Consider the following 26,070-nt stretch of genomic DNA (forward strand, 5'->3'; position numbering starts at 1 on the left):
AGGTGTTACCTGAGACTAGTCCTGTATCTCTGATGATATAATACTGTGTTGTAGTGTTGGAGGTGTTACCTGAGACTAGTCCTGTATCTCTGATGATATAATACTGTGTTGTAGTGTTGGAGGTGTTACCTGAGACTAGTCCTGTATCTCTGATGGTGTGATATGATACTGTGTTGTAGTGTTGGAGGTGTTACCTGAGACTAGTCCTGTATCTCTGATGGTGTGACAGTGTTGGTAGTGTTGGAGGTGTTACCTGAGACTAGTCCTGTATCTCTGATGGTGTGACAGTGTTGGTAGTGTTGGAGGTGTTACCTGAGACTAGTCCTGTATCTCTGATGGTGTGACAGTGTTGGTAGTGTTGGAGGTGTTACCTGAGACTAGTCCTGTATCTCTGATGGTGTGATATGATACTGTGTTGTAGTGTTGGAGGTGTTACCTGAGACTAGTCCTGTATCTCTGATGATATAATACTGTGTTGTAGTGTTGGAGGTGTTACCTGAGACTAGTCCTGTATCTCTGATGGTGTGACAGTGTTGTAGTGTTGGAGGTGTTACCTGAGACTAGTCCTGCATCTCTGATGGTGTGACAGTGTTGGTAGTGTTGGAGGTGTTACCTGAGACTAGTCCTGCATCTCTGATGGTGTGACAGTGTTGGTAGTGTTGGAGGTGTTACCTGAGACTAGTTCTGTATATCTGATGGTGTGACAGTGTTGGTAGTGTTGGAGGTGTTACCTGAGACTAGTCCTGCATCTCTGATGGTGTGACAGTGTTGGTAGTGTTGGAGGTGTTACCTGAGACTAGTCCTGTATCTCTGATGGTGTGACAGTGTTGGTAGTGTTGGAGGTGTTACCTGAGACTAGTCCTGTATCTCTGATGGTGTGACAGTGTTGGTAGTGTTGGAGGTGTTACCTGAGACTAGTCCTGTATCTCTGATGGTGTGACAGTGTTGGTAGTGTTGGAGGTGTTACCTGAGACTAGTCCTGTATCTCTGATGGTGTGACAGTGTTGGTAGTGTTGGCACAATGTAAAAATGGTTACGGGTCGTTTACAGTTGACAGTCTACGTTTTGACGAGCCTCCCACACAACACGTCTATAGTGATTACGGGCCTGAACTGGTAGAGCTGAGTAAGTGTACGTTGGAATTTCCAGGCGCAAGTGAAATAATGGGAGCTCTGCACTACAGCTGTGATCTACACAGGGCTCCTCCATTATTCTAAACTCTCATTGTTCAGCCTGTTTGTGTGATAGGGTGTTAGAGGTGGGGGCACCAGAGTGGAAGGAGGGCAGGGACCTCTGTGACATATAATGCCCTGACACAGTAGGGGTAATGAGATATGGTCCCCTGTAGCCACGGAGCTCGCAGCCAACAAAATGAGCCGTGGGCTTCGCAAAGTAATTCCATTATTCTTTGTCCTCTTTGGCAGTTTAAGATGACAACAATGCCTTGCCACAAGCTTGGAACAGTGTGTGACTTTATGACTAAGGCCTTGAGCCTACTTAATGAAGTGAGTTTTACCCATAAAACGCAATGAACACCTGGAGAAGTGTTGTATAAATCCATTATCATCATCATTATCATCATCATTATCATTATCCATTGTCTGAATTTACAGAAATTGGTGGAGAGCAGACAGATTGATTAGGTAAAAGGTAAATGAATTGTCATTACTGAAATGGTGTTCTTATTAGTTTAACATTTTCCCTTTAAGACTTTGAGAGAGAAATATGTTCCTTGAAAATTTCTGCGAAGAAGCCATTATGACATCAGTCTTCATATTATTTCCATTCAGTACATGCAGGTATTGAGAGAGCAAAATAAATGTCACATTGTGACAACATGACAATATCTGAGGTGTTTCATGTGTCCTTGACTGTTGACTCCTACATAGACTTCCTTTTCTTAGCTTGCTATTTTTCTTCTTCTCACGTGAGATTTGGTAGCAATAGAAATACATTGTGACATTGTCTCATGACCTAATTGTGACTACTTCATTTCAGTGGAACAGGATGGCAAGATGGCGCTGATAGAGATACCAGCTTCAGTTCTAGCCCTTAGGAAACTGTGCAGTATTTCGTTTTTTTCTGCATTATTTATTACGTTGTTAGCCCAGAAAACCTTAAGTGTTATTACATACAACCGGGAAGAATTATTGGATATCAGAGAGACGTCAACTTACCAGCACAACCAGCACTACGACCAGGAATACAACTTTCCCAAAGCAGATCCTTTATCTGCACCTCCCAGGGCATTTAAACAGATTCCAGAGGCTGACCCAAAACAACACCACAGGAAGAGAGGGTGCCGGAGCTGTCCTCTATTGGGGCTTCGGAGGCGAGCACACAACCCACCACTCCCGAGTATATTACTCGCTAATGTCCAGTCCCTAGATAACAACGTTGATGAAATCTGTCCAAGAGTTGCTTTCCAAAGAGATATCCGGGATTGTAACATACTCTGTTTTACGGAAACATGGCTAGCTGGAGACATGCTGTCTGAGTCCGTACAGCCAACAGGATTTTCAGTGCATCGCGCCGACAAGAATAAACATCTCTCCGATAAGAAGAAGGACGGGGGTGTATGTTTTATGATTTGATTCATAGTGTAATTGTAACAACATACAGGAACTCGTCCTTTTGTTTGCCTGACTAGAATTCCTCACAATCAAATGCCGACCGTATTATCTCCCAAGAGAACTCTCCTCGGTTATCATCACAGCCGTGTGTATCCCCCCGCAAGCGGATACCAAGACGGCCGTCAAGGAACTTCACTGGACGTTAAGCAAACTGGAAACCATATATCCTGAGCCTGCATTTATTGTATCTGTGGATTTTAACAAAGCTAATTTGAGAACAAGGCTACCTAAATTCTATCAGCATATCGATTTCTGTACACGAACGAGTAACATGCTCAACCATTGCTCCTCAAACTTCAGCGATGCATACAAGGCCCTCCCCCGCCCTCCTTTTGGCAAATCTGACCTTGACTCCATCTTGTTGCTCCCCTCCTATAGGCATTAACTAAAACAGGAAGCACCCGTGCTTAGGTCTATCCAATGCTGGACTGACCAATCGGATTCCACGCTTCAAGATTGCTTCGATCACGTGGACTGGGATATGTTCAGGGTAGCCTCAGAGAACAACATTGACATTTACGCTGACTCGGTGAGCGACTTTACAAGGAAGAGTATAGGAGATGTTGTACCCACTGTAACTATTAAAACCTTCCCTAAGCAGAAACCGTGCATTCGCACAAAGCTGAAAGCACATACCACCGCATTTAATCATGAGCACTAAATATGAGCAAATACAAACAGTGTAGTTATTCCCTCCGTAAGGCAATCAAACAAGCAAAGTGTCAGCATAGAGATAAAGTGGAGTTGCAATTCAATGGCTCGAACACAAGACGTATGTGGCAGGTTCTACAGACAATCACGGACTACAAGAAGAAATCAAAAGGAAAACCAGCCCCGTCGAGTACATTGACGTCTTGCTTCCAGAAAAATTAAACAACTGATCTGCGTGCTTTGAGGACAATACAGTGGCATCAACGTAGCCCGCAACCAAAGACTGTGGACTCTCCTTCTCCGTGGCCGGCGTGAGTAAAAAATGTAAACGTGTTAAGCCCCTTGCAAGGCTGCCAGCCTAGACGACATCCCTAGCCGCGTCCTCAGAGAATGCACAGACCAGAAGGCTGGTGTGTTTACGGACATCATCAATCAATCCCTATCCCAGTCTGCTGTTCCCACATCCTTCAAGATGGCCACAATTGTTCCTGTTCCCAAGAAAGCTAAGGTAACTGAACTAAATGACTATCGCCCCTCCCATCATGAAGTGTTTTGAGAGACTAGTCAAGGACCATATCACCTCCACCCTACCTGTCACCCTAGACCCACTTTGCTTACCGCCCCAATTTTTATTTTTTATTTTTTTATTTTACCAGGCAAGTCAGTTAAGAACAAATTCTTATTTTCAATGACGGCCTGGGAACAGTGGGTTAACTGCCTGTTCAGGGGCAGAACGACAGATTTGTACCTTGTCAGCTCAGGGGTTTGAACTTGCAACCTTCTGGTTACTAGTCCAACGCTCTAACCACTAGGCTACCCTGCCGCCCCAATAGGTCAACAAACAATGCAATCGCCATCAAACTGCCCTTTCCAATCTTGACAACAGGAATACCTATGTAAGAATGCTGTTCATTGACTCCAGCTCAGCATTCAACACCATAGTACCCTCCAAACTCATCATTAAGCTTGAGACCCCAGGTCTCGACCATGCCCTGTGCAACTGGGTCCTGGACTTCCTGACGGGCTGCCCCCTGGTGGTGAAGGTAGGAAACAACATCTCCACTCAACTGATCCTCAACACAGGGGCCCCATAAGGGTGCGTTCTCAGTCCCCTCCTGTACTCCCTGTTCACCCACGACCAATTGGCCAGGCTCACCTCCAACTCAATCATCAAATTTGCAGACGACACAACAGTGGTAGGCTTGATTACCAACAATGACGAGACAGCCTACAGGGAGGAGGTGAGGGCCCTCGGGGTGTGGTGTCAGAAAAATAACCTTTCACTCAATGTCAGTAAAACAAAAGAGATGATAGTGGACTTCAGGAAACAGCAAAGGGAGCACCCCCCATCCACATCGACGGGACAGTAGTGGAGAAGGTGGAAAGTTTTAAGTTCCTCGGCGTACACATCACGGACAAACTGAAATGGTCCACGCACACAGACAGTGTGGTGAAGAAGGCGCAACAGCTCCTCTTCAACCTCAGGAGGCTGAAAAAATTTGGCTTGTCACCGAAAACTCTCACTAACTTTTACAGATGCACAATTGAGAGCATCCTGTCGAGATGTATCACCGCCTGGTACGGCAACTGCACAGCCCACAACCGCAAGACTCTCTAGAGGGTGGTGCGGTCTGCACAATGCATCACCGGGGGGGCAAACTATCTGCCCTCCAGGACACCTACAACACAGGAAGGCAAAAAAGATAATCAAGGACAATAACCACCCGAGCCACTGCCTGTTCACCCCGCTTCCATCAAGAAGGCGAGGTCAGTACAGGTGCATCAAAGCTGGGACAGAGAGAATGAAAAACAGCTTCTATCTCAAGGCCATTAGATTGTTAAACTGCCATCACTAGCACAGAGAGGCGGCTGCCTACCTACAGACTTGATATCATTGGCCACTTTAATAAATGGAACACCAGTCACCCTACTTTAACAATGACACTTTAAGAATGTTTACATAGCTCACATTACTCCTCTCATATGTATATAATGTACTGTATCCTTCACTCTTTATTCTTTACTATCTATTGCATCTTAGTCACTCTGTCACTGCTCATCCATATATTTTATATTTATATATTCTCATCCCATTCCTTTACTAGATTGTGTGTATTAGGTTTTGTTGTGGAATTGTTAGATATTACCTGTTAGATACTGTTGCACTGTCGGATCTAGAAGCAATAACATCTGCTAACCATGTGTATGTGACCAATAAAATGTGATTTGATTTGGATGTTAACCATGACCTCACAGGACTACCATCATTTTCTTATTTAATTCAATATGCCTGGTTTCGTCGACATGTTGAATAAAACAATCATATAAAAGTGTTACTGGCAGGATGGAAATTCACCCACAATTCCCTTGTACGTCAACTGAATAATGCATACAATGACACAACATTGTACCACCATGACATTGAGACATACATCCGTAATAAATTACACTTTTAAGAAAGCAGTGTTTCTAGCTACAGACAAAGTAGAGTTTCGCACGTGGTTTCTCCACTGTGATATCCACAGCGTAATTCATATTGATCCGACATCTATGAATATTGCTTATCTATCTCACTTCAATAACACCCACGGTTTAGGTAACACTCAAAATGCAAAATCAAATCAAATGTTATTGGTCACATGCACATGGTTAGCAGATGTTAATGCGAGTGTAGCGAAATGCTTGTGTTTCTAGTTCACATATTATTATTATCAGCCCAATCGTTTCACACATACCACATATTATTATTATTATCAGCCCAATATTATCAGCCCAATCGTTTCACACGTACCACATAATATTATTATCAGCCCAATCGTTTCACACGTACCACATAATATTATTATCAGCCCAATCGTTTCACGTGCCACATAATATTATTATCAGCCCAATCGTTTCACACGTACCACATAATATTATTATTATTCGTTTCACACGTACCACATAATATTATTATCAGCCCAATCGTTTCACACGTACCACATAATAATATTATTATTATCAGCCCAATCGTTTCACACATACCACATAATATTATTATCAGCCCAATCGTTTCACACGTACCACATAATATTATTATTATTATCAGCCCAATCGTTTCACACATACCACATAATATTATTATTATTATCAGCCCAATCGTTTCACACGTACCACATAATATTATTATTATTATCAGCCCAATCGTTTCACACGTACCACATAATATTATTATCATCCCAATCGTTTCACACGTACCACATAATATTATTATTATTATCAGCCCAATCGTTTCACACGTACCACATAATATTATTATCAGCCCAATCGTTTCACACATACCACATAATATTATTATCAGCCCAATCGTTTCACACGTACCACATAATATTATTATCAGCCCAATCGTTTCACACGTACCACATAATATTATTATTATTATCAGCCCAATCATTTCACACATACCACATAATATTATTATCAGCCCAATCGTTTCACACGTACCACATAATATTATTATTATTATCAGCCCAATCGTTTCACACGTACCACATAATATTATTATCAGCCCAATCGTTTCACACGTACCACATAATATTATTATTATTATCAGCCCAATCGTTTCACACGTACCACATAATATTATTATTATTATCAGCCCAATCGTTTCACACGTACCACATAATATTATTATTATTATCAGCCCAATCGTTTCACACGTACCACATAATATTATTATTATTATCAGCCCAATCGTTTCACACATACCACATAATATTATTATTATTATCAGCCCAATCGTTTCACACGTACCACATAATATTATTATCAGCCCAATCGTTTCACACATACCACATAATATTATTATTATTATCAGCCCAATCGTTTCACACATACCACATAATATTATTATCAGCCCAATCGTTTCACACGTACCACATAATATTATTATCAGCCCAATCGTTTCACACGTACCACATATTATTATTATCAGCCCAATCGTTTCACACGTACCACATAATATTATTATTATTATCAGCCCAATCGTTTCACACGTACATAATATTATTATCAGCCCAATCGTTTCACACGTACCACATAATATTATTATTATTATCAGCCCAATCGTTTCACACGTACCACATAATATTATTATCAGCCCAATCGTTTCACACGTACCACATAATATTATTATTATTATCAGCCCAATCGTTTCACACGTACCACATAATATTATTATCAGCCCAATCGTTTCACACATAATTATCATTTTCATTATTATTATCAGCCCAATCGTTTCACACGTTTCACCATACATAATATTATTATCAGCCCAATCGTTTCACACGTACCACATAATATTATTATCAGCCCAATCGTTTCACACGTACCACATAATATTATTATCAGCCCAATCGTTTCACACATACCACATAATATTATTATTATTATCAGCCCAATCGTTTCACACATACCACATAATATTATTATCAGCCCAATCGTTTCACACATACCACATAATATTATTATTATTATCAGCCCAATCGTTTCACACATACCACATAATATTATTATTATTATCAGCCCAATCGTTTCACACGTACCACATAATATTATTATCAGCCCAATCGTTTCACACGTACCACATAATATTATTATCAGCCCAATCGTTTCACACGTACCACATAATATTATTATCAGCCCAATCGTTTCACACATACCACATAATATTATTATCAGCCCAATCGTTTCACACGTACCACATAATATTATTATCAGCCCAATCGTTTCACACGTACCACATAATATTATTATTATTATCAGCCCAATCGTTTCACACATACCACATAATATTATTATTATTATCAGCCCAATCGTTTCACACGTACCACATAATATTATTATCAGCCCAATCGTTTCACACGTACCACATAATATTATTATCAGCCGTTTCAACCACATAATTATTATCACGTACACACATAATATTATTATTATTATCAGCCCAATCGTTTCACACATACCACATAATATTATTATTATTATCAGCCCAATCGTTTCACACGTACCACATAATATTATTATCAGCCCAATCGTTTCACACGTACCACATAATATTATTATCAGCCCAATCGTTTCACACATACCACATAATATTATTATTATTATCAGCCCAATCGTTTCACACGTACCACATAATATTATTATTATTATCAGCCCAATCGTTTCACACGTACCACATAATATTATTATCAGCCCAATCGTTTCATAATATTATTATCACGTTTCACACATAATATTATTATCAGCCCAATCGTTTTTCACACATACCACATAATATTATTATTATTATCAGTCCAATAATATTATTATCGTTTCACACGTACCACATAATATTATTATTATTATCAGCCCAATCGTTTCATTATTATCACGTACCACATAATATTATTATTATTATCAGCCCAATCGTTTCACACGTGCCACATAATATTATTATTATTAATATTATTATTAGCCCAATCGTTTCACACATACCACATAATATTATTATCAGCCCAATCGTTTCACACGTACCACATAATATTATTATTATTATCAGCCCAATCGTTTCATAATATTATTATCAATCGTTTCACATAATATTATTATCATTATCAAATCGTTTCACACATACCACATAATATTATTATTATTATCAGCCCAATCGTTTCACACATACCACATAATATTATTATTATTATCAGCCCAATCGTTTCAGCCCACACATACAGCCCAATCGTTTCACACATAATATATTATTATCAGCCCAATCGTTTCACACATACCACATAATATTATTATCAGCCCAATCGTTTCACACATACCACATAATATTATTATTATTATCAGCCCAATCGTTTCACACGTACCACATAATATTATTATTATTATCAGCCCAATCGTTTCACACATACCACATAATATTATTATCAGCCCAATCGTTTCACACGTACCACATAATATTATTATCAGCCCAATCGTTTCACACGTACCACATAATATTATTATTATTATCAGCCCAATCGTTTCACACGTACCACATAATATTATTATCAGCCCAATCGTTTCACACATACCACATAATATTATTATTATTATCAGCCCAATCGTTTCACACATACCACATAATATTATTATCAGCCCAATCGTTTCACACATACCACATAATATTATTATTATTATCAGCCCAATCGTTTCACACATACCACATAATATTATTATCAGCCCAATCGTTTCACACGTACCACATAATATTATTATTATCATCAATCGTTTCCAATCGTAATATTATTATCAGCCCAATCGTTTCACACGTACCACATAATATTATTATCAGCCCAATCGTTTCACACGTACCACATAATATTATTATCAGCCCAATCGTTTCACACATACCACATAATATTATTATTATTATCAGCCCAATCGTTTCACACGTACCACATAATATTATTATCAGCCCAATCGTTTCACACGTACCACATAATATTATTATCAGCCCAATCGTTTCACACATACCACATAATATTATTATTATTATCAGTCCAATCGTTTCACACATACCACATAATATTATTATTATTATCAGCCCAATCGTTTCACACGTACCACATAATATTATTATTATTATCAGCCCAATCGTTTCACACGTACCACATAATATTATTATTATTATCAGCCCAATCGTTTCACACGTACCACATAATATTATTATTATTATCAGCCCAATCGTTTCACACATACCACATAATATTATTATCAGCCCAATCGTTTCACACGTACCACATAATATTATTATTATTATCAGCCCAATCGTTTCACACGTACCACATAATATTATTATCAGCCCAATCGTTTCACACGTACCACATAATATTATTATCAGCCCAATCGTTTCACACATACCACATAATATTATTATCAGCCCAATCGTTTCACACGTACCACATAATATTATTATCAGCCCAATCGTTTCACACATACCACATAATATTATTATTATTATCAGCCCAATCGTTTCACACGTACCACATAATAATATTATTATTATCAGCCCAATCGTTTCACACATACCACATAATATTATTATTATTATCAGCCCAATCGTTTCACACGTACCACATAATATTATTATTATTATCAGCCCAATCGTTTCACACGTACCACATAATATTATTATTATTATCAGCCCAATCGTTTCACACGTACCACATAATATTATTATCAGCCCAATCGTTTCACACATACCACATAATATTATTATCAGCCCAATCGTTTCACACGTACCACATAATATTATTATTATTATCAGCCCAATCGTTTCACACATACCACATAATATTATTATTATTATCAGCCCAATCGTTTCACACGTACCACATAATAATATTATTATTATCAGCCCAATCGTTTCACACATACCACATAATATTATTATCAGCCCAATCGTTTCACACGTACCACATAATATTATTATCAGCCCAATCGTTTCACACGTACCACATAATATTATTATCAGCCCAATCGTTTCACACGTACCACATAATATTATTATTATTATCAGCCCAATCGTCTCTACAACAAGAATGAGCCTGGATGTCAGTCTTTTTCACATAGCCAATCAGCCAACAGCGCCATTGTCCCAGGCTTGACAATAGATTTGACTGATAGTTTGACAGAGAAACATGCAAACTTTCTCAGAACGGCATTGGGAATGTGTTTGGGAGTGAGAGTTTGGTCTGACAGTCTAACGACAGCATTCCACACAAAACCATAAAGCGCGAAAACTATACTGCTGACTTGAACGTATGATAGAACACTGGAAACTCCCTGCTATTCTACTATAAAACCTGCCAAACCAACTACGTCGATGATGTCATCGTGTTTACTGGCTCAAAAACAGTGAGTAAGTTTACATGTACAATCCTAATTCCATATTAAACTGATTATGGCAGAAGGCCGAGTATGGCATTAGTCACGTAAACACTTTACTCTGCTTATCTTAAAATCGGCCTCAGGTCAAAATCCAAGTAAGCATAAGCCGATTAAAACACCTGGTTTTCTGAGCAATTGTTTGAATTACTCCAGGGGTGTATTTGATCTGTGCATGTGCCAGGACCTCTTACGTGTTTGGATTTTTTTTTACTATGCATCTTAGAAATAGAATCAAGTAGTTTTCGCAAAAACAACATGGTAGAACTTTTATTTTGATTGGTGATTTTCTGCATTTATCAGCGTGCCATCTGATCTCAGATGAGTCCATGGAAACAGGCTTATTAGGGAAATCGCTCTTCTTGCAAAGCATGTAATCGTTTTAATCAAACTATTATATTAACCTGACTATCAACAATAATCACATTACTGTATGCATGCAACCGTACTCGGTGTCTAATCTATTTTGATATTTTGGCAACATGGCAGATAATTGTTTTGAAAAGGACAGAAACCAGCAACATAGTAATCAGTGAATTGGTTGACCAGGGAACATCTTATCATTCCTAGTAAAGGAAATAAAATCTACAAAAGATACTGTACATTTCCTGAAGAACATGTGTGCTTGCTTCATCTGTCTAAATAAAATAACACAAGTCTTTCTGAATATACAGAATGATACTTGGTACAAAAATGAATAATTTTTCACACATCAACAGAGGCCCATTTTTACATTTGACCTGCAGAGAAATCAGAGAAAGGTTTCAAATACTCACCAGACACCAGGCACATTTCCTCACACGCCTCCAAGGTCTCAAAATTGTTGGCGTTGCCTCTGCAACCGCCGAACTCGAAGGCCTCACAGCGGCCCGTGTCAATGTCGAAGTAGAAACGCTCCTTTAATGCCTTGCAGGGCCCTTCGTCCTTCTTCAGGGCGCACGACTGGTGGAAAATGAAGAGCTCAGGCTGGGCTCCATCTGCTATGGAGAGAAGAAAGCCAAAGTTAGCATACTGCCATGCAAAGATTCACACAATCCATGGAAATGTTCTGGTGTAATTTAGGTCAACGCTTTAACCTGAGGCTTTGGACTAGGTAAGAACATCTCTCTGGTACGTACATTCCAGATGATTTTAATGGTTGTGTGTAGATATTGGTTGTGGGGGAGTCTGTATAAATGGTTTGACCTTACAGCCTTGCTGCTGGTCACTCATAACAATCCTGAATAGAATTCAACATGTTCAGAATTCTGATCTGCTCTACTGAGCAACAACAAAAATAAAACTCTCAAAAATGTAGCTGTGGCTTTAGCAGTGCTTTATACTGTAAATGCATTCCACCAAACACACATTTGACATTGCATACCACATGTGTTCTACAAGACGTGGGAACAGATGACTTGGGATAGTATCAAAATACTGTAGCATCTTCACAGCAAACAGCCAAGATGTTAAATCACCATCAGTTTGCTGCTCGGACTCTCTCTCTCTCTATCTCCCTCTCAATTCAATTACATTCAAGGGGCTTTATTGGCATGGGAAACATATGTTTACGATGCCAAAGCAAGTGAAATAGATAATAAACAAAAGTGAAATAAACAATAAAAACTGAACAGTAAACACTACACTCTTAAAAGTTCCAAAAGAATAAAGACATTTCAAATGTCACATGTCTATATACAGTGTTGCAACAATGTGCAAATAGTCCCCCTCCTGTTGTGTTCTGGGAAGTCGGGGTCTGGATTCAGCCTGCTGTGAAAGTCCCGTCCCTTCAGATCACACTGTGAGGAGCATAATCTCTGTCTGAGGAGGGCTGGGGCTCTGCAGATGGTGGGGTTGAGTGACAGCCTCCTTCCCATTGGGTGGATCACTTAACCTTCAACATCCTGATCTTCCGGATCTGCCAAGAGAGACTGGGTTTTCCTTTTCCACACTGTAGATTAGGTTAGTTGGTTCCTGTGGTTATGCTGTAGATAGTTACTTACAGTATGTACTATGTGACACATACAGTTAACTTGATGTGTACCTTTCATCATATACAGCCGCATATAAGGTAATATAAACAACCGCAATGTGACAATGAAGCTCCATAGCCGTCTAGTTGTATATATAATCATGGTAAACAGTCATTGGCTGTGTGACACTTTGTTGGCGAGGGTTGTTTTGATGGCATACAACCTGACAACTATTAAATGCTGTGGCATTACCTGCTGAATGGCATCCTCAGTACATCCAGCCCAGCAACACCTCCGAACTCCACAGCCCCACCATGCTGCAAAGGTCCCAGCCAGCCCTCAGCAAGACAGCCATCTCTACAAATACCCTCTTGCCTGCTAGCCTGCCTCTGGGCTTATAGTAGTTTGCTTTTGCAGGGGTGATTAAATGTTTTCTGAGCATGGCTACAGATATTGTATACAATCCTCTGTCCGGGCAGATAAGCAGAGGGAGGAGTGCCCATGCAGGGGTAATTACAGACAGGCAATCCACATGCTGTCTCCATCTCTGTACTGCTAGGCCCTCTTTGTAAACATGTATCTGTGCTTAGCCTCCCTAAAGAGGGCAATAATGTTCCTATTGTTTGTCTTTCCCTCAAAAACCCACACCACCCTGAGAGCAGCAGCAGTCACTTCGCTGTTCAGTCCTAAGATGTATGAAAAGACAAGGAAAAAGTGACTGCTCATCTGTTCCACTGAACTAGCTTTAAGTGGGCACTTGGTAAACACCTCATTTTATTGGAAGATGTGTAATAAGTCTGGAGGAAAAAGAAAACAGGATGTTCCTATTGATTTGAACCCCCGTGAGGTCAACAGAAGTACTGAACCACAGTCAATGTGTTCTTCCATTACTTATTGTCCAGCCTTGCTAATGTGGGCCATCCAAAAACAACACTCCTAGAGACAACCCTATTGCCTCAAGCAGAGGATGTGGGCTCAAATTCAACACTGGAAACTAAAAACAACACTCCTAGAGACAACCCTATTGCCTCAAGCAGAGGATGTGGGCTCAAATTCAACACTGGAAACTAAAAACAACACTCCTAGAGACAACCCTATTGCCTCAAGCAGAGGATGTGGGCTCAAATTCAACACTGGAAACTAAAATCAACACTCCTAGAGACAACCCTATTGCCTCAAGCAGAGGATGTGGGCTCAAATTCAACACTGGAAACTAAAATCAACACTCCTAGAGACAACCCTATTGCCTCAAGCAGAGGATGTGGGCTCAAATTCAACACTGAAACTAAAATCAACACTCCTAGAGACAACCCTATTGCCTCAAGCAGAGGATGTGGGCTCAAATTCAACACTGGAAACTAAAAACAACACTCCTAGAGACAACCCTATTGCCTCAAGCAGAGGATGTGGGCTCAAATTCAACACTGGAAACTAAAAACAACACTCCTAGAGACAACCCTATTGCCTCAAGCAGAGGATGTGGGCTCAAATTCAACACTGGAAACTAAAAACAACACTCCTAGAGACAACCCTATTGCCTCAAGCAGAGGATGTGGGCTCAAATTCAACACTGGAAACTAAAAACAACACTCCTAGAGACAACCCTATTGCCTCAAGCAGAGGATGTGGGCTCAAATTCAACACTGGAAACTAAAAACAACACTCCTAGAGACAACCCTATATATATATATATATATATAATACATTATAATACTTCTTACTCCTTCCATTCCAAACCTCCCTCTCCAAACGTTATTCTCCTTCCTCTCTCTCCAAAAGTTATTCTCCTTCCTCTCTCTCCAAACGTTATTCTCCTTCCTCTCTCTCCAAATGTTATTCTCCTTCCTCTCTCTCCAAAAGTTATTCTCCTTCCTCTCTCTCCAAAAGTTATTCTCCTTCCTCCCTCTCCAAACGTTATTCTCCTTCCTCTCTCTCCAAACGTTATTCTCCTTCCTCCCTCTCCAAACGTTATTCTCCTTCCTCTCTCTCCAAACGTTATTCTCCTTCCTCCCTCTCCAAACGTTATTCTCCTTCCTCTCTCTCCAAAAGTTATTCTCCTTCCTCCCTCTCCAAACGTTATACTCCTTCCTCTCTATCCAAACGTTATTCTCCTTCCTCCCTCTCCAAACGTTATTCTCCTTCCTCTCTCTCCAAAAGTTATTCTCCTTCCTCCCTCTCCAAAAGTTATTCTCCTTCCTCCCTCTCCAAACGTTATTCTCCTTCCTCCCTCTCCAAACGTTATTCTGCATCTCAACAATGGACCAATGAGTTGGAGCTATTAATATGAATCTTCCCAGAATACATCAATAAAAGCCTGGTCGGCGCCAACCAATAGATCAGCATTTTCAGGTTACTCCCAAAATATGTACTGTAGAGTCTGGCACCAAATGTACTGACACATTTTGGGCGCTTAACATTTCCTTTAGGCAGCTGCATTTTTTTGGGCCCCGCAGGCAGGTTCTGCTTCGCCAAGACTCAGCCTCCACACACCTCAATTTGGATAATGGGCTGAATTACTCAATGCTGGTGGTGTGCCAAGCTCTTCGGGAATGCAGAATATGGGCAGGTTGCCCCAAGTAGGGCTTGTTTAGGGGAATGTCAAGGGGAAGGCAGCAAACATCATTCAATATCAACAATGTGAGGGGATACCAAATTATAATCCCATAATATAACAGGTTCAGTGGAGATTTTAGCATGTAAATCTTCGTGGGGCAAACCCCCCAAAAAAAAGAAAATGTGGAATGCATGTCAGCAAAGCCACAACACAACACTAAGCAATACATGAATTGCACTATAACGGTGACAAACGGTGCCCACAAACTGTTAGGGTGTACATAAAGCTGTCCCACCAGCAGAGTCCCACCAGCAGAGTCCCAACAGCAGTCCCAACACCTTACCACTGCTACACCTGGCGATCAGCGGATCCTTGTCTGCCAGCAAAACAGTTCCTTCAGCCTCATTTACTGCCTTTCAAAAAAACATAGCTGATATGGCTGATTGCTTAAGCTGTGGTTACTACTGACAATTGAGATGTACAAACTATGGAATAAGGGGGCAACAAGCAGATAAGAGGCAATCTGTAATTTCGATTAAGACATTAATGAGCAAGCTAGGACGGACCTGGTCAAAATAACTATTTGTTCAGCACTTTTGAAATGTACAGCGACAGAATTCAGAACATGGGCCGATCTTACAGTGTTCACCCTATGCACCAAGTCAGAACCATAGGATAAATAAAGTGGGAATATAAGCAGACAATGAAAGCTCATTCAATATTCAATGATTACATTTCACTAAAACAGCTATAGACTATATGTGCACCATCAAGTCTGAACTGTAGGGAAAATTATTAGGGGAAAAATGAACAAATTATCAGGGTGAGGCACATGGGCTGCTAACAGCTTACTACACAACATACACTTAGTATTACTTTCTTAGCTACAGTATACGCGTCTCCCTATATATATATTTTTTTTACATTGTTTGCAAACTGATATGTGACGCATATTAATGTCAAAATAACACAAAACAGATGTATATATATATATATATATATATACACACACACAGTACCAGTGTAAAGTTTGGACACACCTACTCATTCCGGGTTATTTCTTTATTTTTTTACAATTTTCTACATTGTTCAATAATAGTGAAGACATCACAACTATGAAATAACACATATGGAATCATGTAGTAACCAAAAAAGTGTTAAACAAATAAAAAAAATATGTTATACTGTATTTGAGATTCTTTAAATTAGCCACCAATTGCCTTGATGACAGCTTTGTACACCCTTGGCATTCTCTCTTCTGGTATACAGAAGATAGCCCTATTTGGTAAAAGACCAAGTCCATATTAAAGCAAGAACAGCTCAAATAAGCAAAGAGAAACGACACTCCATCATTACTTTAAAACATGAAGGTCAGTCAATTCGCAAAATGTCAGTGTAGTTGCAAAAAGCATCAAGCGCTATGATGAAACTGGCTCTCATAAGGACCGCCACGGGAATGGAAGACCCAGAATTGACCTCTGCTGCAGAGGATTATTTCATTAGAGATAACTACACCTCAGATTGCAGCCCAAATAAATGCTTCGCAGAGTTGAAGTAAAAGACACATCTCAACATAAGCTGTTCAGAGGAGACCGCGTGAATCAGGACTTCATGGTCGAATTGCTGCAATGAAACCACTACTAAAGTGCACCAATAAGAAGAAGAGACTTGCTTGGCTCAAGAAACACAAGCAATGGACATTAGACCAGTGGAAATCTGTTCTTTGGTTTTTGGTTCCAACCTACCGTGTCTTTGTGAGACGCAGTAGGTGTAGGTAGGTGAACAGATGATCTCCACGTGTGTGGTTCCCAACGTAAAGCATGGAGGAGGAAGTGTGATAGTGTGGGGGTGCTTTGCTAGTGCCACTGTCAGTGATTTATTTAGAATTCAAGGCACCCTTAACCAACATGGCTACCACAGCATTCTGCAACGATACACCATCCCATCTGGTTTGCGCTTAGTGGGACTATCATTGTTTTTTCAACAGGACAATGACCCAAAACACACCTCCAGGCTGTGTAAGGGCTATTTGACCAAAAATGAGAGTGATGGAGTGCTGCATCAGATGACCTGGCCTCCACAATCACCTGACCTCAACCCAATTGAGATGGTTTGGGATGCGTTGGACCGCAGAGTTAAGGAAATGAGCTGTGCTCAGCCTATGTGGGAACTCCTTCAAGACTGTTGTAAAAGCATTAAAGCTGAAGCTGGTAGTGTCAGAAGTGTGTAGCTGGTGCATGAAGTCAGGTGCATGAGAGCAGAATGAGTGAGCAACGTACTTTACTCAACAAGGCACAAGGTAACAATTACACTTGACCAAAACGGTAAAGATAACGCACGGGTGAACACAGCACCTGTCAAAAACTCAGGCACCAAAACAAACCTAACTGAACATGAAATAATCCCACACAACACCATGGGGGAAACAGAGGGTTTAAATACAGGAACAAATCATTTTTGAAATGGAGAACAGGTATGTGAAAACAAAGACAAAACCAAAGGAAAAAGAAAAGTGGATCGGCGATGGCTAGTAGACCGGCAACGCCGACTGCCGAGTGCCGCCTGAACTAGGAGAGGCACCGACTTAGGAGGAAGTCGTGACAAGTAGAGAGAACGCCAAGAGTTTGCAAAGCTGTCATCAGGGCACATGGTGGCAACTTGAAAGAATATCAAATCTAAAATATATTTAGATTGTTTAACACCTTTTTGTTTACTCCATGATTCCATGTGTGTTATTCCATAGTTTTCATGTCTTCACTATTATTCTACAATATAGAAAATAGTACAAATAAAGAAAAACCCGAAGTTTTCTAAACCCTGAGTAGGTGTGTCCAAACTTATGACTGGTACTGTGTATATATATATATATATATATATTGCAAAACAGGTTGGGCTCTGCCCTGAATGACAGGTCGCCACTGGATAGGTTGAATAAGATAAATTGCATTGGCTTACAGTAGGTGTGTCCAAGTGATTGTTCCGACTAGTTCCAAGTACAAGTTAGTCACTGTTATCAGAACAATAAATCATGTGGATGAAGAAGTGAGTCTTACTGTCAAGAAGTTACGGTCTTCAGAGATTAACACGAGTCAGCAATTATGTCCCTCGTGACAGAGGGTTCAAGTGAACTGTCACCACAATTTATTTACGTGACCTAATGTTCACCCGAGTCATCAGGTAGGCAGATTTGGGTGGGATCACTGTAATGGGAGTTTATAAAGTAAAGGGCACATCATCCTTGTCTGTGCAATCAAAGCCTAAAAAGTGTCAGTGTTAATCAGAGCCTTAAGGACGGTGGACAAAAGAGTGGACTTTGACTCGTCGCCAAGCAAAAAGCTGGGTTCCAATCTGTCAAATCAGCTTATATGGACCAGAGCAACAGGCTACGGTCACAACCAATGAAAGATTCATTCACAAGATTTAGGAGTAGAGTGATGCTTTCCCTGTGATGTTGAGAGAGACGTAGAGAAAGACAAAGAGGCAGAAGAGACACAGAGAGAGGAACATAAATAGATTGGTGCCACCATTTAACTATGAATCAGAATATTACAAAAGTAGGATGACACAGAATGAAACTGGGAAATTGATACATAATGGTGATGATAGAAGATAAGGCATTGCTCCTTGAGACAATCTCTCACATAAACTAGAGGATACCTTTCAGAAGAGACTAATGATGACCTCACAATGGCAAGCATCCTGTGATTCACATTAGAGATAAAATACGCATCAGGCACTTCCAAACCAGATCCAAGGAATCTGGGTAAAGTGTGTTTTCTACATGGAGTATACCGTTACCACTTATATTTAGGCCCTAATCTACAGATTTCACATGACTGGAAATACAGATATGCATGTGTTGGTCACAGATACCTTAAAAAAGTAAGGGTGTGGATCAGAAAACCAGTCAATATCTGATGTGACCACCATTTGCCTCATTCAGCACGACACATCTACTTCGCATATAGTTGATCAGGCTGTTGATTGTGGCATGTGGAATGTTGTCCAACTCCTCTGCAATGGCTGTGTGAAGTTGCTGGATTTTGGCGGGAATTGGAACTCACTGTCATACTTGGTCCAGAGCATCCCAAACATGCTCAGTGGGTGACATGTCTGGTGAGTATACAGGTCATGGAAGAACTAGGACATTTAAGCTTCCAGGAATTGTGTACAGATTCTTGCAAAATGGGGCTGTGCATTATCATGCTGATACAGCAGATGAATGGCACGACAATGGCCCTCAGGATCTCATCATGGTATCTCTGTGCATTCAAATTGCCATCAATAAACTGCAATTGTGTTCGTTGCCCGCAGCTTATGCCTGCCCATACCATAACCCCACCACCACCATGGGGCACTGTTCACAATGTTGACAGCAGCAAACCACTCGCCCACACGACATCTGCCCGGTACAGTTGAATCCGGCATTCTTCTCTGAAGAGCACACTTCTCCAATGAGCTAGTAGCCATCAAAGGTGAATATTTACCAAGTCAGCATGCCAATTGCACGCTCTGTGGCATTGTGTTGTGTGACAAAACTGCACCATTTAGAGTGGCCTTATATTGTCCCCAGCACAATGTGTAATGATCATGCTATTTAATCAGCTTCTTGATATGCCATACCTGTCAGGTGGATGAATTATCTTGGCAAAGGAGAAATGCTTACTAACAGGGATGTAAACAAATTTGTGCACAACATTTGAGAGAAATAAGCTTTTTGTGCGTGAGGAAAATGTCTGGGATCTTTTATTTCAGCTCAAGAAACATGGGGCCAACACTTTACAACAGTTGCTTAATTTTCTTAAAGCGTACAATGAAAGCCATGCATTTTAAATCTGTGTTGCATAGACAGTTTCTCTTCATCCTTTAGGAACATCTATAGATGCAATAACAGATACGTTTTGTATCACTGCTTCGCCCAATAACTTATCCCATTCGTCTGCATTGGGCCCGAGTTAGGATTCAATGGGGATTGCCTTCAGCACAGCCGCTCTACAATGTCTTCAGTCTTTAGGCTCAAGGCTTTGGCAAGTAATAAATCAAACTTCCAGCTTGTCAGTTGCTGTCGGTTGCTGAAATCCCTTCACTACATCTGCCCGAGGTAATCTCCCAATCCTGGTTTATCAGGTCCAATTCAGTCTCCCACTGACTCCCTGCCTGGGAGAAATTTCCCCACTGCCTCCCCCTCTGTCATGGTTTTATCATCTTCACCTGATATCTCAATACCATCTACTATATCTTGCCTATGCCGCTCTGTACCATCACTCACTCATATATCTTTATGTACATATTCTTATCCCCTTACACTTGTGTCTATAAGGTAGTATTTTTGGAATTGTTAGCTAGATTACTTGTTGGTTATTACTGCATTGTCGGAACTAGAAGCACAAGCATTTCGCTACACTCGCATTAACATCTGCTAACCATGTGTATGTGACAAATACAATTTGATTTGATTTGATAAGGCTCTACGTGTTTTTACATTGAAAGATAACAAACAAGCGAAGCAGAAAAATCCTCTATGCGTCAATGACCCAGCTCATGTGAGATGGTAGGTCTGACATTTCGCAAGTCCAGGAATCAACGAACCAAATAATCTAACACTTTGCCAATTAGAGAGTAGGGACCTTCATAAGGTACAGTAGCTGATTGGGGTAGCTGGCTCTTTAACTGAGGCGGGGAAATGGCTGAACACATGGCAGCAGTTGATGTGGACATTAGTTAGTCATAAGTTCTGTAGGGCTGAAAATCAAAGCACCATATGGCATCCCAGAAACCCCTCTGACAAGAGGCACAGAGAGTTATTTGTGGCATTGCTGGCAAGGACGACCAGTGAGTCACCCAAAACGAAGGGACTTAGATGACACCAGTCAATGAGTATGTAGTGTGGAAAATCAATATGCCTCATTCAAAAGGACATTGATATGGCATATTGAAGTCCTTGGTCACCCCATCATTTTGTCACCACAAGAGAGAGAGAAGGGACATGTGTTTGCATATAGGGCTTTGAATATATACCGCAGAGCACTTAAGCTTAGCATAGTTACCATACTAATTATGTATACACGCACTTAATGGACCACTTTCCTTTCAGAATAATATTTCATTGGAATATATAACCGGATTCTGTATCATAGGAATTTGACGCTATTTCCTACTTCCCAGTAGGGCTTTTTGAAATGTTTGTATACTAATTATAATCACTACCGGTCAAAAGTTTAAGAACACCAACTCATTCAAGGATTTTTCTTTATCTTTACTATTTTCTACATCGTAGAATAATAGTAAAGACATCAAAACTATGAAATAACACATGGAATCATGTAGTAACCAAAAAAGAGCTAAACAAATCAAAATATATTTCATATTTGAGATTCTTCAAAGTAGTCAACATTAATTTGCCTTAATTACAAACTTGTTTGGATCCGTAAATATGAATACATGTATTATGTATGTGGGGGAAATCATTATTGGTTTCATGGTGGTATAGTTGTGGGGATCGTAGTTGTGTTTTCACAAAACAAGCGAGAACACAAAGCTTCTATATGCACACAGCAGACTGTGAACAATTAACAAAAATGTGACGACCGCCTCGATTCGGTCTTATGTAGCAACATTTGAAATTGTGTTTTTAAAAGTAGACTCAGAGCTAGAAAATTGCATATCATACACTGCAGTTGAGGAACAAAGTTAAAGTAATTCTGCTTTGAAAGTTGATAAACTTGTAACCCCACTTTTGAGAAAATGGCATTTGAATGTTTTGGTACCTACTGGAGTGCTCTTCTTTGTCTACACCCATTCAGCACCATTCACACTCATTAGCCCCACCCATCTCTTTAAGGATTTACATGTGGTAAACACATGCTAAAATCTAAGTTAATTTGTCATATTCACTGGATACAGAAGGTGTAAATGGTACAGTGAATTGGTTACTAACATAGTAGCAATATCAAAAACAGAAAGTGTCTTAATATTTGATCATTATTAGATGACGCTTATCCGACATACAGTGGGGCCAAAAAGTATTTAGTCATCCACCAATTGTGCAAGTTCTCCCATTTCAAAATATGAGAGAGGCCTGTAATTTTCACCATAGGTACACTTCAACTATGACAGACAAAAAGAGAAAGAAAATCCAGAAAATCACATTGTAGGATTTTTTATGAATTTATTTGCAAATTATGGTGGAAAATAAGTATAAACCCCACTGTACTTGTCTAAATTGGTCATGTGAAGGGAATGCTGTAACCACTCCCCAGCCACATCTACTAAATGGATGGGTCACTATTGTCTAAACATGTACACATGTTCATGAAATACAATAGATGGCCGTAATCACCCCCAGACACACCTGGCTAATTTGATGGGTCCTGTAATAATCCGGCCTAAGTGGAGTCTTTTGTGTAGACATGTATCTAGCTAGCTAAATGAATGAACCGGAATAATCCCAACTCATAGTACTACCAATACAAACATTGTCATAGCTGTAGTATGAATTTGCAGGTAGCTAAAGCAAACCAACTATTTTCAATGTTAGCTAGCTAAAAATAAGCTATAATTAGCAACGCAAATGGATTTCTGATTCAAATAATATTACTACACAGATCATACACGTAACGTTAGCTAGCTAGCGAGCCAGCAAGCTAACGTTTGCTAGCTAACTAACAGTATGCTTTAACTTGCAATAAAAATGACTTTCTGACAAAATTAGAAACATATCTGAAAATGGAGCTAGACTCTTACCAGTATACATGGATGAACCTCCTCACGGCAGACTGGAACCATTTAACTCTGTTTTGTTTGTAGCAAACTTTACATCTTGCTTGACCAGCGTTATGTCAAGTCACTAAGGTCCACATTGACCGTGGCAATGTGCAGAAAGTATCCCATCACTTTTTCCTACTGATCTATCGATAGCACCTGCTAAATTCAGGGCATCAATGTTGTTGAGAAAAGTAGCACAACTTTTGTAGTTCTCGATGGATAACGTTATATCTTTCTAAAACAGTAGAATGGACTATCAACACATACTGAGCAGTTTATAAACAGAAGTGTGCTACATGGCAGACCAATTCAAAGTAATCTCCCGGAATGTCCAGCCCATCTATTGGCTTTTTCTGTGTCTAAACCAACTGGGCTAGTAATTTACCAATTTTATTCATATTTATGGATGGAATACAAGTTTGTTATTTAGGCACATAAATGTTTGTTTCTACCAAAAAACAAACAGGGCTCTGTTCTAGGCCCTCTCCTATTCTCGCTATACACCAAGTCACTTGGCTCTGTCATAAACTCACATGGTCTCTCCTATCATTGCTATGCAGACGACACACAATTAATCTTCTCCTTTCCCCCTTCTGACGACCAGGTGGCGAATCGCATCTCTGCATGTCTGGCAGACATATCAGTGTGGATGACGGATCATCACCTCAAGCTGAACCTCGGCAAGACGGAGCTACTCTTCCTCCCGGGGAAGGACTGCCCGTTCCATGATCTCGCCATCACGGTTGACAACTCCATTGTGTCCTCGTCCCAGAGCGCTAAGAACCTTGGCGTGATCCTGGACAACACCCTGTCGTTCTCAAATAACATCAAGGCGGTGGCCCGTTCCTGTAGGTTCATGCTCTACAACATCCGCAGAGTACGACCCTGCCTCACACAGGAAGCGGCGCAGGTCCTAATCCAGGCACTTGTCATCTCCCGTCTGGATTACTGCAACTCGCTGTTGGCTGGGCTCCTGCCTGTGCCATTAAACCCCTACAACTCATCCAGAACGCCGCAGCCCGTCTGGTGTTCAACCTTCCCAAGTTCTCTCACGTCACCCCGCTCCTCCGCTCTCTCCACTGGCTTCCAGTTGAAGCTCGCATCCGCTACAAGACCATGGTGCTTGCCTACGGAGCTGTGAGGGGAACGGCACCTCACTACCTCCAGGCTCTGATCAGGCCCTACACCCAAACAAGGGCACTGCGTTCATCCACCTCTGGCCTGCTCGCCTCCCTACCACTGAGGAAGTACAGTTCCCGCTCAGCCCAGTCAAAACTGTTCGCTGCTCTGGCCCCCCAATGGTGGAACAAACTCCCTCACGACGCCAGGACAGCGGAGTCAATCACCACCTTCCGGAGACACCTGAAACCCCACCTCTTTAAGGAATACCTAGGATAGGATAAAGTAATCCTTCTCCCCCTCCCCCCTTAAAAGACCTAGATGCACTATTGTAAAGTGGCTGTTCCACTGGATGTCATAAGGTGAAAGCACCAATTTGTAAGTCGCTCTGGATAAGAGCGTCTGCTAAATGACTTAAATGTAAATGTAAATGTAAATTTTGATTTAAAAAATGAATGTTTACGGTCAAGTGCCGTTTCTGTGAAGTAGTGACGTGCGAACATGTACCAGGTTTTCTGAAACGAGTCCCACAGTTAGTCTGACAGGGACTATATTGGTGTTTATTGGTTAAAAAGGTCTGCACTCTGCCAAGTTGGTCTGACAGGGACTATCCTGGGAATTCTACATTTTAACAGGAAGTCTTTTAGTGGCTGGCTCTGCTAGCACATCCCAGTAAAAAGTCCTTGAATGATTTCAACCCTTTTCATCACTACACAGTAAACCCTTTGATTATGTTGTAAAAATTTGCTAAATTGGACATAAATATGATATTTAGCCTGAGTTACAAAAATTTATATTTACATGAAGCTGAAACAAGTGTACAAGCCGACCTGAAGTAAACGAACGAGGCAAAATTGCCAATGTTTACTTGAGGTTGCTATGATGTTACATAGCTGCTTTTGGACTGATATATCTGAGGATACAAGTACAAAGCAAACACTTCAGATGCACCTGAAATATCATTTATCATACAAGACAGAGAGTTTCAAGGACACAAGAGGACGCAGTCCACTATTCATGTGTGAATGTTTTCCGCCTAGCAACTCAAGTCCTTCATTGAAGAGGATGTGATTATATTGTAGAATAAATGGAAGACACCCAGAGAGAGAGCTTTCGTCTCATGTCACGCTCAGACGATCAACACTTTAGATGTGCTTGAATAAAATGGGAAGATCAATATGTTGTTCTTTTCCAGGTTATCAACACTCAGACGATACAAACGAGATAAAGGGAACCCTTTTATCTTGGCAGCAGTAAACTGAACTGCATTGGAACTCAGAGCTACATTCAATACTATTCCTTAGAGGGATTACCACTGCAGCAGCCAAGATCAGAGTACGTACTTGTTTTCCAATAACAACACATATGAATTGTGAAACTCAATGGAATTTCATAACCAGTCCAATTTGTACAACTTCAGCTCCAGAACGCCCAAATGGAATTG

At 40.4% G+C, this 26,070-nt stretch overlaps 1 protein-coding gene across 2 annotated transcripts in view; it reads right to left on the reverse strand.

Moving 5' to 3' along the window:
- The window catches only part of tfpia (tissue factor pathway inhibitor a), a 57,863-nt gene that overhangs the window by 12,374 nt on the left and 19,419 nt on the right, over positions 1–26,070 (reverse strand). The window contains exon 2 of one of the 2 annotated variants that reach the window (XM_029641060.2): positions 12,014–12,214. In XM_029641060.2, coding sequence (XP_029496920.1) covers positions 12,014–12,214 — 201 coding nt within the window. Of the gene's footprint in view, positions 1–12,013; positions 12,218–26,070 lie in introns of both variants that reach the window. The other variant, XM_029641051.2, reaches the window with a different exon arrangement.

This window comes from Oncorhynchus nerka, linkage group LG3 (assembly GCF_034236695.1).
Source record: "Oncorhynchus nerka isolate Pitt River linkage group LG3, Oner_Uvic_2.0, whole genome shotgun sequence".
NCBI classification, from domain to species: domain Eukaryota; kingdom Metazoa; phylum Chordata; class Actinopteri; order Salmoniformes; family Salmonidae; genus Oncorhynchus; species Oncorhynchus nerka.